At 41.1% G+C, this 19956-nt stretch overlaps 1 protein-coding gene across 2 annotated transcripts in view; it reads right to left on the bottom strand.

Annotated features, from left to right (window-relative positions):
* MAP3K15 (mitogen-activated protein kinase kinase kinase 15) overlaps window positions 1-19956 on the bottom strand; it is a 74746-nt gene that overhangs the window by 1029 nt on the left and 53761 nt on the right. For both annotated transcript variants that reach the window (XM_021409172.1, XM_021409164.1), the window contains exons 15-28: window positions 17358-17491; window positions 16541-16668; window positions 14746-14876; window positions 14348-14453; window positions 10556-10713; window positions 8282-8465; window positions 5942-6119; window positions 5087-5261; window positions 3747-3932; window positions 3116-3221; window positions 2078-2288; window positions 1134-1246; window positions 856-953; window positions 646-722 (exon numbers count right to left, since the gene is read on the bottom strand). In XM_021409172.1, coding sequence (XP_021264847.1) covers window positions 646-722; window positions 856-953; window positions 1134-1246; window positions 2078-2288; window positions 3116-3221; window positions 3747-3932; window positions 5087-5261; window positions 5942-6119; window positions 8282-8465; window positions 10556-10713; window positions 14348-14453; window positions 14746-14876; window positions 16541-16668; window positions 17358-17491 — 1985 coding nt within the window. The remainder of the gene's footprint in view (window positions 1-645; window positions 723-855; window positions 954-1133; window positions 1247-2077; window positions 2289-3115; window positions 3222-3746; window positions 3933-5086; window positions 5262-5941; window positions 6120-8281; window positions 8466-10555; window positions 10714-14347; window positions 14454-14745; window positions 14877-16540; window positions 16669-17357; window positions 17492-19956) is intronic.

Below are 19956 nucleotides of genomic sequence, written 5' to 3'. Positions count from 1 at the left end.
AAACAACTTCTTCCACGTCAGCCAGAGATTCACAGAATCACAGAGAATCACAGAACTGGAGGGGCTGGAAGGGACCTCCAGAGATCATGGAGTCCAGCCCCCTCTTCAAAGCAGGCTCCCTACAGCAGGCTGCACAGGGAGGCATCCAGGCGGGTCTTGAATAGCTCCAGAGAAGGAGACTCCACAACCTCTCTAGGCAGGCTGTTCCAGCGCTCCGTCACCCTCACTGTGAAGAAGTTCTTATGCACGTTTGTGTGGAACTTCCTATGCTTCAGTTTGTGGCCGTTTCCCCTTGTCCTATTGCCACGCACCGCTGAAAAGAGTCTGGCCTCGTCCCTTTGCTTCCCAGATTAACAGCATGACAATGAAACAGGGAGGAAGAATAAGTTCTTCATGCCTATATGATCATTTAGTACCGAATGGCGGAGAAATAGTTCTCAGTAATGGTAAACATGGTAAGTTAGATGGCATGATAGAACTTACTGTACAGGTTGTGTTGTTACAGTGTGGCAGTCAGTGTTGTTCATATGTTAACAGAAGATCAGAGTAAATTAATAGGCCTATAGGAATATCCTAACATCTACCATTCTCCCCTCTTTAAAATTAATTAAGCTCTTAGCCGTGACCTAAGATGCAGTTTCTTACCGCAGTTGAAGGCATCGCAAATCATCCTTAGTGATGTCATTAAGGACAGTACTCAGTGTATAATCCTCTTCAGCAAACTGAAAGGGAAATTTGTTCCTAAATAAATATTCCTCTTTTGAAACAAAACTGCTAACAAGGGCTGCATTTTTTCTTTTTTATGGTGATGCTTGATACATATATACATATATATATATGTATGTATATATTTACCCTTCTAATGGTATCCAGGTCTGCCCCTTGTTGTTTCAGCCAGTTTGTGAGCTCTGGGTCTGCGTTCTCTTGTAAAGTTGATGCAGGCCACTGACAGTCTTTAACAGAAAAAAAAAAATAAAAAATCATAGGTCCATACACCTCAAAACGAGGACAAAAGTGGTGGTTTTGAGACTATTTAAACTTAAACTAGAGGATCCAAATCACCCTTTAACTAATCCCACGAACCAATACACTCACGCATACTGTCAAAGTACTCACTCAGTATCTTCTCATACCTCCAGGTTTAAGTTTTAATTGAAGCAAGTGCAGTTCCTGAGTTTTCTGCTCCAAAGATCGTTGTAAGAGGCTCTGATACTCCTTCTCCTTCTGAACGAGCTTTTCCAAAAGCCTGTTAGCATACAAGAGAGATCCACCAAACTGAGAATAAATCCAACTGAAAAAAAAACCATATTTTTTAACAGCTTCCACAGGGCTTGATACAAGGGATGCTTGACGCTCTTAAGTAACACATCTTATGACAGGTCTCTGTTGTCTGAGCCTCAGCTTGGCGGAAGCACTTTAAGGCTCTCCTCTTTGCAGCAGAATTTAGTAAATATGTTGTAAATTCTTTTCCTGGTGTTCAGCAGTTTCCCCGGGCAGAGTTTCTGTCTTTCTTTATGATTTACTGCGAGGCAGTGTAACACCCTGGTGATTTACATTGCATCCATACAGAAGATGCATCGGCAGCGACATACCAATATAATCTGTGAAAAATAGGAAAAGGGCTTTGGTGAGCTCTGCATACACTCACTGCCACATCTCATGGGCAAGTACAGAGCTGTTCTGGCCATCCCCTGCAGGAGGAAGAAGGAACGTTGCCCCCAGCTCTACTGCTGTGTTTCCATAAAACCTGCAAGAGCATCTCTGATGGTGCCACTAGGTGAGGTGGCATCTAAGGCAGTGGGAAAGAAACAAACGGCGTTACACAGGCATCATTACTTAATGGTAGTTAAGTCATCCACCGGGACACTCTGGAACGTAAAAATTACTGGCACAGAAATGCAGGTTGTACTGAGCACTGTTGAGTTGGCATACCGGTGCTGCCAGCACATTCTGAATCCATTAGTGTTCCTGGCAGGTGTGCTTTGTCACCAGGGAAGGACATGTCACAGCCGGGAGCATGTCTGCGAGCTTTTCAAAGGCCCTGGAAATAAACGCATGGTGTTTGTGTATGGGTTACCTTACGGTCTCTTGTTTGAGTCTGCCCAACTCCAGGCTAAGCTGCTGCTGAGCTTCGTGTGACACCACGGAGCTGAGGGTGCTGACTCCTGACGTGACGGCAGCGTCCTCCATCCCATTTTGTTCAGAGGGACGGAAACTCTCTTCTGCTTCGTCACAATCTTTGTCGCCACCTTCAGTTTCTGATGCTGGCTCAAAGTGAGCTCGAAGTTCTGATAAAGCGAAACAACATCAGAAGCTTTTATTTGGATGTTTATCCCCGTAGGGTCGCGTGGTTTGCTCTGTTACTGCAGGTGGAGGAGCCTCAGCTGAGGCTGTGCATTTGTTTCATGACGCACAGAGGAGTAGGAAAAGCCTCGTTAGCTGGACCAGGGATGTTAGGACATCAGTGCTCAGAGAAGTGCCACAGCACCTTTGGGCTGAAAGGGCTCACTGTCAGTGAGTTCAGAACAGTCTCAGAATGGAAACGGCATTCAGCACTTCAGAGTTCCAAAACTACTGACAGGCTTCCAATTCAACCTCAGACTTCCAACTTAGGCCCACTCGTGGACAGGTCACCATCATTTAACCTCCTCCCTTTTGGTGATGGTGGTGCTTGTTCCTATTTCTCCTCACGTAAATGCACTGCTGCTGCATCAGTTCCAGAGCTGAGCAGTCATTTTGCAGAACACATCACCCACAGACCAGACAAGCAGCGTTAACCATTTGGATATTATCTAAATGTTGTATAGAGTCATTTTCTTTCCATCTAGAAATGGTCCACTTGGACTAAGTTTAATTTTTACTTTTTTTTTTTTTTTTTTTAAAGTGGACCACACTGGTGGTGCAGAACCACTGGTACCCACTGTGCCCTTCTGTACTGCAACTGTGGCATTAATCCTCACAATCAGCACTTCTCTCTGATCCTGTGCCTTCAACGTAGTAGCACAGGGGATGCGGGTAATGACATGCTGACGGAGTACATCTACCTGTTCCATCTGCTACACAAATGCACCATCAGCTTTTTCCTCTCCGTTTGTTTACAGCTGGTTTGTTTTACCTGGAATAAGAATGGTGACCGCTGCTTGGACTGCACGGCGAATTATATTGTCCATTGCAAACATCCAGTGGGGCCTTATTAAATGATTTCTTAATACTTTGTTCACCTGCAGATATATGAGCGAGTAAAAGTAAGTTAAGTTGCAACAAACAATATTTACTTGCACCTTAGGAAACAAAATCTCATTTTTCAATATTAAGGTGAAGTTTTTAGTGCAAGAATTACTAAAACCCTCCCACTTTTGAAAGTCTAAACAACAAATTTGACAGTTTTAGGCTACAACTCTCAAACCAGGCTGTGACGTTCACGCCCCTCTAACGTACAATGGGAGGTAAATGGGAAGCAAATGCAGGATTCAGAACAAACTTTAGAGCTTGCCAGTAGCCCACGGGCAGCCCTTCAGCCCTGCCCAGCTTTGTGGCCAGGCTGGGAGTGCCCATCTCACTGAGGCTGAGGCTACAATCCATCAGGGCTTCAGCTCCACGTGCCCCTCTGCAGCTTTTCTGACAGCTGTTCAGCAGGAGCAGGAACAGGGGGAGAGGTGAGGAAGAGTGGGGAGGCTACACAGCCCTGCACTGAGAGGTCTGTCCAGGAAGAATTCCTCTCCTTCCGTGCCAGGCAAGGAACTCACCGCATCCTGAAATCCAAACAGCACCAGATGAATCTGATTGATGGAAGTGCTGTCAAAGTCCAGATCCATTTTCAACTTGGATATGGTAGAAGCCATCACTCTGTGCTCAGGAGAGTGTATGAAGTCCCTTAAGATCCCAATGATTTGCTTGATGTGGGCCATTGAAAGTTGCAGCTCTTCAGAGGTCTGGAGAAAAGATAATGAACATCTGTCAAGAAAATCCCAATGTCATGAAGTATCTAATTAGTAGTATTAGTATCTAGGTTACAATTTATAGCTTTGCACATGTATGTTTCAGACCTAAGCACGGAAATCACTGAACTTCTGTTTCCGCCAAGTCTTTATTTTCTCCCTTTGTCTGTTATTTTTTTTTTAACAGTAATTCCCATTTTCCGAAAATGAATGGCACTTCCTGCTATTGTGGCTGTCACAAAGAGGAGACGTTCAAGATAATATTTACACATTTGTCCAATGTACTGCAGAGGGCAGCTTTCCTCCATAAAAGCAGCAGAGCGAGTTGGTAAGAGACCCAAATGTTTGTAGATGGCGTCCCTACAATAAGCTGACTCTGGACTTCCAAGTAATTGTGTAGACATTATATAACCATTATGTTTATGCACCCATCTATCCTAAGTCAGAAAAAGGTCTGTGATTACACAGCGACAGCAATGTTCATTCTCTGATCTGCAGCCCATACCCCCTACAGTTAAAGCCATTTCAGTACTTGTAAGAACAACCACCTGTGTAATTAGAAGGCAAAGGGCAAGTATTACAGAAATAATGGAAAGATGATTAAAGCAATGCTGCAGAACAGCTGGAGACAGGTAGGACATGCTTCACTAAATAATCCTTCTTTATCCTGGAAAATATTTAAAACCATAGTTACTTCTGACTGAGATGACACATACAAATTTTAGACTCCATTAAGGCCATGAACTATTTCACAATTTTGTCCTTAAAAGAATACCAAAAAAAAGGCAAAAAAAAACCCCCAAAAACCAAAAACACATCCCACCAACCTCAGTCCTCTAACAGCCACCAACTGCCCACACCACAGGAGCCCAGCAGCAGGCAAGAGGTGATGTCTGGTACCCATTCAGGCTACAGCAAAAGCCTTAAACACAGCCAAAGGTATTCAGAAGGAACAGCCCAACCACCTGAAGTTCACAAGCCATCAAACGTGAGCGCCACTGTGAACCTGGACTACAGAAATTTAAATTCCTATCAATTTACCACTGTTGGCATCTCCATTTATTAGTTTTCAGGAAAGGAGTGATGCTGACTACTTGGCTTACCATTTTCCTTTTGAAGCAGGAAAAGGAGAGCTGAAATAAAATTACCTGTGCAATACAGTCCTGCAAATTTGAAGCAACTTTATTCTGTTCTTCCTTGAGAATTTTATATAGAATTGCCCGGCGTTCGCTGTCCTTCCGTAGCAGGAACAGACCAGAATCCTTATCCTCAATGGAAGGAGAGGCACTTCTGTCCTCCAGGGCCAGGCCCTCATCAGGCACACTGCATCAGCAACAGGGCCACAAATAAGAGACCTCAGAACTGCCCACATGACAGCGCTGTCAGTAGTGAGCAGGGGTAACTGGTAGGTGCAGAGTGAGTTAAACTATAGCAGGGCATTGATGAGACTGCTGAACACTGATTCTGAGAAAGAGGAGGGTTCGTATCCTCAGCTGGTGAAAACCTCACTGGTGACACAACGCTGATGTCACTCCACTGAGAAGCGGCACCAACATGAGTCAGCGCTGGCTCAGTTTTGGGGAGGAAAGCTGAGAATTTTGGACTGAGATTGCTGTTTAACTTTTTGGCCCCATACTGTAGCACACTCATTTGAAAGTATTGGTTTGTGCTCTCTGATCAGCAAAGCTGTCTGCTGCCCCTTTCTCATGTTCTCTTGAGAGTTTCTGGAAGGGGGCAGCTCATCCGCTCCTGAATCGCTCAATGGGAAACCAGCATTTATTCACTGGGGAAAAAAAGTACATAAATTCATGGAAAATAAAGAGAATCATTGTTCATTAGTTAAATATAAATAATACTTAAATTAACTGGTATCTTGCCGATGAACTCATTGTTTAACCTGCTTACCTAGTTATCATGTGAAACAAATGCCCCCAGACAGAATAAGACATGAATTAATCCACACAATCCTCACAGAGGCATCAAGTGAAAAGCAAATATTATACCTCAATAAATGGGCAATGGGATGCCTTGTCTGGATCTCTGAAATGGATCTCTTTGGCCTTTCGAAAAACATGTCATGCTGTACATCGGAGTCTGGCGAAACAGAGCCGTGCTCGCTGCTGCTGCTGCCTGCCTGTTCCCCGTGGATTGGCAGCGGGAGGGATGCGTTCCGACTGTAATCTGTGAGCGGACATCACAGAACATGGAGCACACAGAGACAGGAAGAGCAATGTGCTTTAAAAGAAGAAATAGGAATGCCATTTTGCTACCCTGACTGGCACGCGGACGCACACTCCCCTGTGTTGCTGTTCTCACAAAGGGCTACCAGTGGCACACAGCTGTTTGAGGAGCCTGTCTCGGCCCACACGGCTGGTCACCAGCACAGACGGATCCCAGCAGGGAGCACCCCGCTGCCCAGCACCTCCTGCCTCACCCTCTGCCTCGCTGTGCTACGGGACATTTCTGTGGCACTGAGGGACGTAGTGGGCATTGTGGTGATGGGTTGGTGGTTGGACTACTGGATCTTAGAGGTCTTTTTCAACCTTAACGATTCTGACTCCATCTCTCTGCTCCCACTCTGACACCCGTGGCATCAGCCTCATCTGCGTCTCCCTCTGCCCTGAGTAAGGACTCCTTCTCTAAGGACTGGCCTGAAGGAAAGCTCTTGTCCCATTCCAATTCACCTTGAAAGAAAAAGAGGGTAACATGCAAAGAGCTCACTGAAATCCAGATTGCCAATGTGCAGCTGCGTGACAGGAAAGCCAAGGAAGAAGTTCTGCTCTCTCAGAGTCTGCACATGTGTGAAGCTAAAATATCACAAAAGTTTTCATGTCTCACTATAAATAGTGAAGGGGAGCAATAAGTTGGGGGGGGGAAGAAGGGAGCTAGAAGTTAAAGTTATTCAGACAGCTCTGATATCCTCCACAGCGCGTGACAGATGTTCAAATGGCTGAGGTTAAACAGCCACAGAGATGAAACAAGGTATGTCACACTGTGAGAGTGAGCTCAAGGCTTCTCAGCAGCATAGAAAATTGAAAGTTGCTGTCCCAGGAGTACGGGCTGAGATCTGATGTGAGCTGCTTTTATTATCAGAAAGAAAAAAAGAGAGAGGGTGGAACGATGTGGGGAAAGACAGGAAATGGGTACTGAGGGAAATGGTACGAAGACAAAATGAACTGCAGCAGCTGCAGGGCCGTGGCCTGCTTCATGCCCCCAGCTCCCCGTGGAGATGGCTGCTCCAGCCAGCACAGCTCTCCCTGGCGCTGGGGCAGCCATGCACACATTCAGTTGTAGCTGCTGCCTTTCCTCCTCTCAAGCAGGATGCAGTGTTCATATCATCTGTCTGCTCTGCTCATGGCTGTGGCCAACACTGTGCTTGCTTCTTGCTGCTCCCAGTGCTCCCCTGCAGCAGCAGCTCCTTGGGTTATCCCAAGGAACCTTACCTTCAGCACCCAGCTCTCCCGCTAACCCAGTCTGGCTGCAGGGACTGCAGTTGTCTTCGTCCACTGTCTCTCAGGACAGAGATGCCCACTTCCTTGCAGAAAACCACTCAGCTAGATGTTATAAATTATTTGCTAGTTCACCCCCACCCCCCCTTTAGAATTCCATTCCTCTTCTTTCAAAAAGTTCTGTGCCACGGGGAAAAATGATCAAAAAGAGAAGCGATTCAACTTGCACTGGGAACACGAGCATGTGTGTGCAGACACGAGAAAGAAGAAGTAAGAACAATGGATTTGCTTATTTTTTAAATGGACAGTTCCTTCAAACAATGATTTATTTGATAAGTCTACATTAACAGTTAAATATCACTGAGAATGTGGCTGATATACTGGGGGAGCAGGGGGAAACATGCTAGGTGAACAAAACTAAACAATCCCCAACATAGCTCCCTCAGCAAACAGAGCCAAATTTCCAAGTTCTATATGAAGCTGGACAATGCTGACCCAATTTGACAGAAACACCTGACAGACCCATTTCCAGGTGCCAAGGACCAGCTCTATGAAACCCAGATCTCTGAGCTGTACAGAACCATGAATCAAAAATGCAGAATGGCTTAGGAGTCTTTACGGAACATCATTTTTCTAATTTAGATTTCCTATAAATGGGCCATTTATTTGCTGAAGGTAGAATTTGGTTGGGAGGTAATTACGCAGTAGGCAAAATAATCAAGACACCATATTTTGAGGAAATTGTTAAATTTAAATATGTCTAATTACAAATCACAGGCACTTTCGGCTGTTGAGTTCCTGCTGATTTCTTGGCACAAATAAAAGAAAGTGCTTAATGGCTCCAGTCTTTTACATAACCCTTACTAATGATGTTGGCCTGCATTTAGCTGATACCTGAAGGCTTGAATGCGATTCTGCTTTTCTTGCCCTTGTTGACTTGTTTCAGGAAGGAATCTCTGAGCAAATCAGATGCTGTAGCACGCTTACAAGGATCAGGTTCAAAACAGAGCAAAATAAAGGCCCTTGCTTCAGCAGACAGTGATTCTGGAATTTCAGGATGAATCTTAAACATCCCAACCTGCAAATAAAACAGAAACACAAATTATTTTAACAAAGCGGCAAGGAGAGCGTGGGCCAAAGTTTTCTCAGGTTGACCTAAGAAACACACACTCTCACTGATGATATGTTCAAAGTGGAAAAGCAGCAATCTAGGTGCCAACACAAAGCAGTGATGTGACAACGAGGCTCTGATCCTGTTTCACTGCACTGCAAACGTGGCCTGAATGCCCACTGTGCTACACAAATGCCAAGGTACAGATGTGCCCAAACACCTACATTCAGACAATCTCGGGATCTAGACATCCCAAAGGCTTCAAATGCTGTTTCTCACACCACCACAAATCCCTCTTGGGGCAGTGCACCCTATCTCTCTCAGCTGCTGACCTCCTGCAGCACATTCGTGCTCGGGATCAGGAATGACTTCCTCCTCCAACATCACTGCCTCACTGCCCGGGTCCTGCACCTGTTCTGCTCCCACTGCTGCCAAATGTCCTTGCACCAATGCTCACAATGACCTTGACCTTGTCACCGCTCCCAGCACTCAAGCCAGATGTCTTCCATAGCCTTTCAGTGGCAGGTAACTGAAAATCACACGATGGCCAAAGGCTTATCGAGATGACCCCCCCAAAACCTTTAAGAAATGACAAATGCACTACTCCAGGTTGCTCCCTTGTGATTTCTCCAGCTAATTCACTGCCCTCTTACTCTTTAACGCTGATCTGGCATTAAATGGTTTGACATCAGAGCTGTGTAATGCATGTCTGTCTTGTAGACTCAGCACCTTTACACACAACACGCTCTGGTGACCAAGAAGAAAGACAGTGGCCACAAGGGGAGATGGCAGCCCAGCAGTTAAGCAGGTGCCAGCAGCTTGCTAAAATGTAAAGTTGTTTAAATAATCTCATTATAGAGCTGCATTAACATACTTTGGCACCATTACGCACTTACAGTAGTGGTTCGGCTTCAAAAAAGCTGAAGCTAGAAGTGCTGAGCAGTGATGCCTCCATTTGAGTGACAGCGTAGAAGATAAAATGCTAATAACGCATTAAGCCTTCCAAACCAGAATGCTAAGCACGCTCAAACCTCAGCATTTCCTGAACAAAAATTGAAGGCAACTTTAATATATGCAACTTGCTAGCCTCTGCAATTACATTGATGTATTTAATGAATAAATCAAAACAATGTATTTATTTATGTTGTCTCCTGTTGGCGAGATACAATATCAGAACACCTGCCTTTTCTGATGAAGCATTTTTATCTGACTTGTAACCCTGGACAGTGCTTTATAAATGGGTGATATCATATCATCAACCCTAAACTTTTGCTCTGGGCAGAGAATTTCAACAACATACCAAAAGAAGCCTTTTAACAGTATTCATTTTAGAGTTTTTCAAGTACATTTATTATCAAAATCTTCTGAAGTATTTTCAAGTGTTTATTCATGTAGGTGTTCAATCACAGAATCATTGAGGTTGGAAAAGACCTCTAAGGTCATCAAGTTCAACCATCAACCCATCACCACCATACAGATATGCTAAAAAAACAATGAAGTAGTAGAGACAACAGCTCACCAAGGAGGTAGCTTTGATTGAAAGGATTTAGGATGCACGGAGGTCCTTCAGTACGTACCAGAAATTCTGGACTCCCTCTTTTACCATACCTTCTTACCATCTTGCAAAGACTGAGCCTTCGAACAACAAGGCAAATAGATCCTCTCAGAGGAAGGCTTAAAAAAAAGACTTAAAGGAGCACTAAGAACTTAACCGTCATCACTGGAGACTCTGGTTGCCAATAGGGAAATCAAGAGCAGGAAAAGATAGAAGAAAGAAGGCAGAGAATATTAGTTTTCATGTATCTTCATTCATTTCTGAGGTTGCTGCTCTAAGTCATGACCTATTACCCACACAAAAATAAATTATTGTTCCCTGGAGCAGTACAACTTCGAACAGAAGACAGTTCTTCAGTCAGAATTGAGAATACAGGTGGGACTGTGGCTTTGTGCAAAACAATCCATTAATAAAAGGTCACTACCAACAAAATTAATATTTTAAAAAATTAAATTAATATTTGAAAATTCATTAACTAGACAGTAAAAATCCCTGTACTCACTTTAAACATTGCTGCTTGAGGCTCCCCTAGCTCATGAAATGGAGGTTTGCCTGTTGCCATTTCAATCATGGTACAGCCTAGTGACCAGATATCAGCTGGTGCACCATATCCTCGTGGTCCCTTGTCAATGATTTCTGGAGCCATGTACTGCAACGTGCCTGGTCAGGACAAAAAGGATTGCCAAGTTTTACACATACTCTTCATTTTTACTAAAGAGAATAAACACACCACTAAGCAATCCAAATATTGTCAAGTGTGGCCTGTACAGCCAAAAGATTTGATTTCCAATTCGGGCATTGAGAACTAGACAGAAAATTATGTTTTAGGATCTTTTCTACAAACTTTTTCTTCTTTCTAATGCAAGGCTTCAAACTGCTGAAAATATACCCAACAATCAAAATGCTTTCTTAGAACATGAAATAATAGAATCATAGAATTGCTCAGGTTGGAAAAGACTTTCAAGATCATCAAGTCCAACCGCAACCTAACCATACTACCCTAACAACCCACCGCTAAATCACGCCCCTGAGCACCACATCCAAACGGTTTTTAAACACATTCAGGGATGGTGACTCAACCACCTCCCTAGGGAGCCTGTTCCAGTGCTTAACAAGTGGAAGTTTCATGTGAAACAATTTTTGCAGGCACTATATTGTAAAGGTTATGCACGTAGGAGGTGATGAAAAACAGCCATTACAGATACTGTTCATGACAACAATTATTCATATGTTTACCCCAATAATGAGAACAGGGGTGTAGGACAGCACCTATAACAAAAATTGAGCAGTTCAGAGGCCACTCCTCTGCTGATAAAGACTGAAGATGCGCTTCTAAACAGTAAGATGTCTACTGGTATCGAGGAGAAAGCTAGAAGAAAGAAGTTCATGGGGAAAAAATACAGTTCCAGACTGCAAAGTAGAAGCAGAGTGCGAAGAGGCCAAAACCAAATGGGCTGGTGGGTAGAGGTGTTACAAGTAGGGAAATGAAAGAACAGAGCAAGCAGAAGGGGCAAGCATACTTGTTTTTCACAACATATTTGTGTCAGTCCTTCACCATTTGCAGACTAAGATGTAATTTCATTCATTGTAATACACAAACTAAATGATAGGTATTTTTAGGATAACTATTAGAAAATTTTTATTTGATAGTTCTTTTCACACTGGCAGTTCTCAGATCTCTATTTCAATGTAGGTGCAATCTGGTTTTCCTTTCAGATGGTTTGGTCCTGGGAACACTTCTCCTTAATATTAAGAAAGATTTAACAAGATTAAACCATCAAGATTCAGCCAACGAGGACTTAACAGTAGCTTAAAAAAATCCAGCATCTGCAAGAAATATCGGTAGTGGTGATGAGAAGGCAAAATTACATGATGCAAATAAATTAAAATCTCAATAAAAAAACCCTATGAACTATATGTCAAAGCAATTATCCTGCTCAGGTTTTTTTTGTTGTTGTTTCTTCTTTTTTTTTGAAACAGAATAACTTAGCAAGCAGATGAATGTGGTGTTTTGTTGTTTTTGTTTTGTTTTAAACAAAGAATGAAGTCTTGTAAAAATAAAGGAGTTTTGACAGTACCACCAAAGAACAAAAAGTACTGGTTTTGCATTAATGACAGGGAATTTCAGAAAGTTAGTGTACACAAGTGGTTTTGGAAATATAAGTTGATATAGAATTTTATTTTTCTTTTTAATCTGAAGTTTTACACAAAGAATTGAAGCTGTAATCAAGATAAATTGATTACATTATGACTACAGAAGTAAAGGAACTCATCATAAGTTGCAATTCAATGAAGTCTTCCTGATGGGTTTGCAATTTCTGACAAACAGGGTTACCAAAAAGATGAAAAGAAAAATCTGTTGAAACTTCTGAAGTTAGACATGTTGACAAAATAAGTTCCTGCAGCTGGCTGTTAATAGATAAAACTGGATGCCCCTTATGTTTGCTTGTAGACAGTCTGAGAAAGAAAAAATACAGTACAAAAATGGAACAATGATGGTCAACCTGGAATTGCTGATCTTCAATCATATACTCAGACAGCTGACAAGAGGTCAAGGACAGCTGACAAGAAGTCAATCCACATCAGCAAAGAAAATCTATAAACATTCTCAGTGTTTCAGCCACTACAGTATTTTTTTCCACATGAATTCCTACCAGGTCATTTACAATATCTTTAAATTAAATCATTTTTCTTCTCAAGAATGCAATGAAATTATACCGTGGAAGAGGTATGAATAATTAAATAGAGGATGTCTGGTGAAGATAAAGGCATTGGATATTAGTATATTCATTAAACTGCTGTGGAACAACAGCTCAAGCCACAGCTTTGCCCTCAGGCTGAGCATCTTGAATGGACGGATAATAATGTTTAAACCACTAGAAGCCTGACCCTTGAATCACCTGACTGTATTGCATAATGCCTAAAACCTGCAGTTTATGTACTGAGTTAAAAAGCAAAACAAATAGCAAGAGAATTGTGAAGCTCCTCCAGGCAATAACTCCCTGCCTACTGATTTTAAATCCAAACTGAGAACTTAAGTAAAATATTTCTTGTCACGGTAAATTACACCTCTAAGGCACGAGCAGGACAGCAAACATACAAGAGAACAAAGAAGAAGAGCACAAGGAAAAATTTACCTTATTTTATTGCTGTAGGGTATTTCTTCAGATACTGTTTCCCATATACCATCTCTAATAACAACCCATCTAATAACAATGGTAAGAACAGGCCTTCAATGGCAAAAACTAAAAATGCTCTTTTCTGGGAAACTGTACGTATTTGAGAATCATTTATCTAGCTACTTAAGGAAGATAACTTGTTAAAAAATTATTTGTTGAATACTTGGGAAAACACAGTGAAACTCATTAAAGGAATGCTTCAGAAGGCAGCACGCAACCAGCTCTGCTCAGACATACCATCATTTACATGCTTACCTGCTGCAACGTAAGAGATTGTTTCTTGTAGTGCTTCATTCTAAGCATTCAAATGCTGCATTTATGATTCCACGTTGTACAAATAACACTTATTTTGTTCTCTTTAAAAGACTCCCAATATAACTGGATGCTAATTAAAATCATTAAAGATTTGCAGAGAACAGATTCATTTCAAATGCCTGCACCTGCTGAGATGTTGATCTCAAGAGGCAAATGACATATGCTCTGTTCAAATTTGGATGGTAATTTGACATCAAATTTCCAATTCACAAACTTTCCTAATAATTTACTCTTCTAAACAATATATTTTTTTTTACTTATCACTTCAGAATCTTCATGATTTTATAGTCACAGCTTCCTTTCTAAGAAAGAAGGAGGAAATGCAGAGTCATCACCAGGTCATGGGAAGCCTTTAAACGTAGAATGCTGTCTTCTGTGCTCCACATGACTGATGACAATGTACCCTTTTCTGTACTTAAATTGTAGGCCAGTGTGAGACTTGTGATCTGTGCTATCAGCCTATGCATATGGCCACACAACAAGTGAAAACATACCTATTTTTTCCTTTGATAAAATAATTGAGAAATTATGTGACGATACTGTCATTTTACAGTCTGAAGTTTCAGCTGTAATTCATTAAGCCTTGTTTTCCCTGAATGCTGCAAGTTTTTATTACTTTGCGCTACAAGGAAACATATAGCACAATTTAGCACAGAATAAAAGAAACCTAATCTTGTTTTCACCGCCAATCCAAAGAGCCTCTTGGCTCTACATCTAAACCTATCATGGGACCAGCCCTAGATGACAAGGAAGAATCTATATTAACAATACCCGTAAAATCTCTGTTCAGTCGGTCTTACCTGTAAATGTTTCAGTGCACGGATTGATTCCTGCTAGACGTTTGGAAGTACCAAAATCAGATATCTTTACGACACCACTGTAGGTGTTCACCAACACATTATCCCCCTGTAGTTTTGATGAAAGAGAGTGGGAGTGGAGTGGAGGGGAAAGACAGGTAAGTGCAGATTCCAAATCCCAACCTCAATACTCCTACAAGCTTATGGTTATCTTTGTAATATACCTTTCTACAAAAGAATTTTCCAGAAGCACCAAGGAGAAGAGATTGTTGTATTCCTTCCTTTTGGTTTAAGCTTCCATGAAATTCTATTAAAAATTCTACATCAGGTTAGAGTAAAGCTAACTGAAGTAAATAAAATGAAAATCAAATGACACAAGACACATTAGAGGAAAAACTTACCTTTATATCTCTGTGTACAATCTGGTTCTCATGAAGATACTTAAGGCCTTCCAGAATCTGCTTGGTGTAAAATTTAATTGTGGGTTCTTTCATTGGGCCCCACTTAGACCTCAGGAGAGCTGAGAGGCTGCCTACATGATTTAAGAAGAAAGCGTATCAAGATAGCATCATCTCAAGATTAATACTAAGCATTTAAGGCCAGATTAAGCTTTTGCTCAATATCCTAACATATGAGAAATACAGCACTTACAATCAAGCCAAATTATTCCTAGTTCCATCAAAGCAACTCATTTCCCGCTGCTCTGACTGGCTTTCTTTTCTGCCAGCTCGGTTTCCACCTCCATGACAGGAAGAAATGTTATGACAGGGCTGTACGCATCTCCCTCACTCTAACAACAGCTGAGATAAGGACTAGCAACCCTTTAGTCCTTAATGAAATAAAGACTATAACAGATGAGACTGCACAGAGTAAAAAGGAAAAAAAAAAGGAAACAGAAAACTAAGGAAACGATGAAGGAATGATCTTAAAGAAACAAACTAATGGATGTTTAGAACAACAGGTAAGTCATCTACAATTCTCCTGCCTTCACTAGATAGAATCTTTTTTTAAATTACACAAATACTCTAATCATGAGCCAAAATAAAGACAGACCTTCTTTTTCTGTTCATAATAAACAAGGTGCAGTGGTTCTATTTAATGCCAGACAAATTCAGTTAAAAGGAATTTGCAGCCTACACCAGCAGCTTTCTAAAACAAAGTTTGCTCAAAGAATCTTGCATAATCTGAACAGCTGGTTTCTTTTTAACACTGGTTGCAGAGTTAAAAAATAACAGAATTGGTTCACTAATACCCTGGCATTAGCAACTAATCACAGCACACTCCACTGTGCAAATATGAATAGGGGAAAAAAAGGTAGGTAAACAGCAGCAGCTGACACTTTTAACAAGTGTAGGAAAACAAGTGGAAGTGTTGATTTAAGCTCGTTATATCAGCGTGACACACATGTCAGTGTCAGCTAAAAACAAGAACAACAACAACAAAAAAAGTAAAAATCAAGACTTTCAGATCAGAAGGTCACACAAATTTAAAACAAGAATCTTCCCGATTTTGAATGCCCCAGATACATTTATTTACTCTGTGAATGTTTGTGTCTGGATCTTCCATAGAAAACCTGATTTTTCTTAATTCTGTTTTAGTTTTGCAAATTACACAACCGACAACGCTCATCCTGACTTAGACTGACATACAGAAAAGGGAGATAGGAGTGTAACAGAGTAGGTGAAGAGGGACTTAAATGTAGAAAAAGTTAGAGGAAGAAAACCAGAATTTATGAGCAACAGAAGCACACCCCTTCTGTCTCTGATTCGTCAAGGAAAAGCACTGTTCGAACATAGCAGGTACCAATTAATATTCAGTTTGCTCAATCTGTATTACCACTTGACAGAAGCTATCTTAAAAGCTCCAGTTATTCAGCTACTCAGGCTAAAAGGAATTCAGAGATCTAACTCCACTACTTTATAATGTGTGAGGGTTTGACAGCAAATATTAAATTGCTTTTTCCTAATAACTTTTCTCTAGGTTTATAATTATTACAGGAAGGGGAGAGAGGACTGGGAGTTGTACACTTCAAATTGTTCTTCACATGCAAAGAATGCCACTGGTAATGAATGTCTCAACAGAAAAGCCAAATATGGTGCACAAACACATTAAGTGCACATCCATTGGCTTTCACTAAGTTTAGGGTGCCAAACGCTTTTGGTTTCTTTGAGAGATTAAGCTCAGAATAATACAAACCTCCTGGCACCTGCTCCATAAAAATCTTAATGTATCCACCTTCTGAAACAGATCCGAGATATTGGACAACATTCCGATGCTTTAAATATTTATGCAGTGCTATCTCTTCATGAAGAGGTTGAGAATATCTATTAAAAACAAACAGAAAAAACGAGGAGTAGCTCACAACGGGGGAAAAGGCTCTAGGCTACGTTTAAATGATATTTTGCAAACAGAACGGATTATAGCGATATTGATCCAACTCTCAGTAAACATCTTGCCCATGACCTTCAAAATGCAGTGTGACTGGCTGCCTGCTGAGAAAAAGCAGAGGTAGATCTCAGAGGAACTGAGGAGGAGAAACAAGCCCTCAAATAATGTATGTACACATTTACACATCTGCTTTGTTCTGTAGTACTACGTTTGCTTCGGAAACTCCTTTTATCTTTTCTCTCTTCCTTGAACGGAATACAGATGAGATACAACTGCAACTTTATAAACAAATTACTTTTTCTAGGATTTAAGACATAACATATTGTCAAATTGTATCATTTTTATAAAGTTTATACATACACACATATATGTGCATATACACACGTGTATATATATATGTATACACATAAATACATATGCATATAAACTCTTTTCCAAATAATTAAAAGTCCTCATTCTCCAAAGGGTGCTGAGGAATACTATGAGGAAACAATAATTGAATGTTAGTACACTGGGACATTATAAACCAACCACATAAAAATACTTGTTGAGAAGAGCCAAGTTTCCAGCAAACAACTGCAGTTCTGTTAGCAGTGTGTACATACAACAATAAGCTCGCTCTTACCTGCTGTCTCTCTCAGGTATTTCTTTGATGGCTATTCGGACCTGGTTGCTAAGGTCTCTTCCAGCATATACTATCCCGTAAGTACCTTTTCCTAGAACTACTCTGTCACCCTTCTCATCATAATCATATTCGTACTGCAAGCAGATAAGACAAACAAAGCAGTACATGAATTGTGATCAATTGCATTTGAGATTACAGAGAGGTTTAACAGCAGTTCTGCACTACACTGAATTAGTACAGTGCAGAGTAGCTACTGCAGAGCAGATGGTACCTACCCACCAGCCTCATGCATTATACAGCTTCCAAAAAGTCCACATTATTTGCTTTACAAAACATCTTCCCTAACCAACTTCCAAATGAATTCACCCAAAAAAGAACACAATGGTAAATTAGGTTCAGTGAAACAGTGCTATCAAAAGACAGTTCAGATGTCATGGCCAATATTTGCTGACAGAGCCCTCATATTGTAAACATACGGACCATATGTATGAAACCTATGATTTAATACATCAAATTGGCAGACTCATTATATCAGTTTGGATGAACACGTTTCTAAGACCTTATTTGAGCTTAGAAACAGCAAAATTCATTTCCGACACTCTCCTCATTACTAGTTCATCCTCCACGAGGATTATTAAATGTAATAAAAAATGGTTGTATTCACTGCTATTGAAACATGTTGGATCATACTACCACCTGCATAAGTCACTGCTGGTTAAAATTTCAGCAAAGCTACACTAATTTACACTGCCTCATGGCCTTGTCCCTTGTGGTGGTCTTCTCAGAGATCTCCCACAAAAAGGCCAGTGGAAAAGTCTATCGATGAGTGATGCTTAATCAAAGAACAACTCAGATACTATATTAACCCAAGTTTCTCACAGAGATTGCGTTAAACAGAGCACCTTCGATTCCAATTCAGATTAAAAAAAAAGTTGATGAAGGGTATTGGAAAAGCACTTTTGCAAATATATAAGAAAGGAACTGGTAAATTTGACAGCCTCAGATACGATCAGGATTTGCACAGACCTCCCAAATCCACATGGATTTCCCATTTGGGAAAACTGCATAATGTCCTCTGCAGCTTCATATGTATTCCCTATCCAAATTTTTTTTTAAATGACCTCAACTACTGACATTTCTATCCACAATTACTTCTTCTGCTTCATCTACTGCCTCATGCAGAATGTAGACTTGAGATCTATAACCTTGAAATGAAGGAAGTGCTCTTTTTACTGCGCAGGTGACAGAGCACCAGCCCAGGCTGCCCAGAGGCTGTGCAGTCTCCTCCTTGGGAATCTCCAAGAGCTGCCTGGCTGTGGGCCTGGCACCATGCTCCGAGTGTGCTGCTGGGGCAGGGGCTGGGCCTGATGGACACAGAGCTGCCTGTCAGCCTCAGCCAACTTGTGAAGCGTCTTCCCAGTTTTCTTTGTTGTTCTGGTATTACACTGACCATGTGTCACTGAAACTCCCTCTCTCAGAAAAAATGAGATGTTTCCTGTCACTATACAGAAGGTGCTAAAGAAAAACTGTCTGTCGTTTATCTTAACTGCATATTCTGTTCAGTGGAACTAAACTTGAGATAGCATAGCCTTAACACAGTTTCATTTTCCATGTTTCTGCACTTTACAATTATAACATAATCTTGTTATATGATAGGCACAACTGACCCAAAATGCCATATGTAAGACTTGTCAAGTTCTATGGTAGTAACACATCCAGCTTTCACAGCTATCATATGACATCAAACTGTGCAGACAGAATACAGCAGTCACATTGCAGAATTTAAGACTGACAGCAGTCCCATCTGCAACAGTCTAGTCTGAAGGCAGCTCTGTGATTACAGCATTCTCCTGACTGTGTCCTATGAAACATGAAAATTGATGAGATTTATAGTTCACTGCTAGCTGGTAGACATTTTAAGAGACTGAATATGCTTAATGCCACTCTCCAACAGGCACAAAGAAAGACAATCAATCACTGCTCACTGCCAAAGGTCTGAATATGTGATCCTCTGCACATGCAATTCAGCCATGACGTAGTATGGAGTAAACAAGTGCTTACAGCTGACCTTCGGTATGAACATGGGTCAGGGATGTCTGATCTCCAGTATATCCCACCTGGGGCACAGTAGGGACTTTAAAAGTGATAAGAACTTCTTCAATATCAATATCTAGAAATAAATATCCTAAGGTAGAAAGAACTGCCAAACACACTCTCCTTTCAAATCTTCATTAGCTGCAGAGATCTAAACCGTAGTTGCTTTCAAGCAAAACTGCAATTCAAAATATACATCATCTTGGGATAACCTTATCATAGGAATTCTAACTGAAATAATTCTTTTTCAGCCCAAACTGTGCTCAAGGTTATTTTTCCCCTTCCCCAGATATTAATATTTGTTTTATTAATTGTAAGAATTTCTGATTTCTCTACGCTTGTCCATCAAGGAGATACAAAGCTGCTTTTTCCATGTGGTCTCATTTAAAAAGATTTCAGATTTCAGAAAGGCGTTAAGCCTTTTACTTAAGCTAAGCAATTTTATCCTCCCCTTAGTATCTTGATTTCTCTTTTAATTTCCTGACCTGAAATAATAAATACAAGG

The sequence above is a fragment of the Numida meleagris genome, chromosome 1, assembly GCF_002078875.1.
Source record: "Numida meleagris isolate 19003 breed g44 Domestic line chromosome 1, NumMel1.0, whole genome shotgun sequence".
Classification (NCBI taxonomy): domain Eukaryota; kingdom Metazoa; phylum Chordata; class Aves; order Galliformes; family Numididae; genus Numida; species Numida meleagris.
The sequence above is the reverse complement of the archived record's forward strand: the minus strand, read 5'-3'. Positions and strand labels throughout refer to the sequence as shown.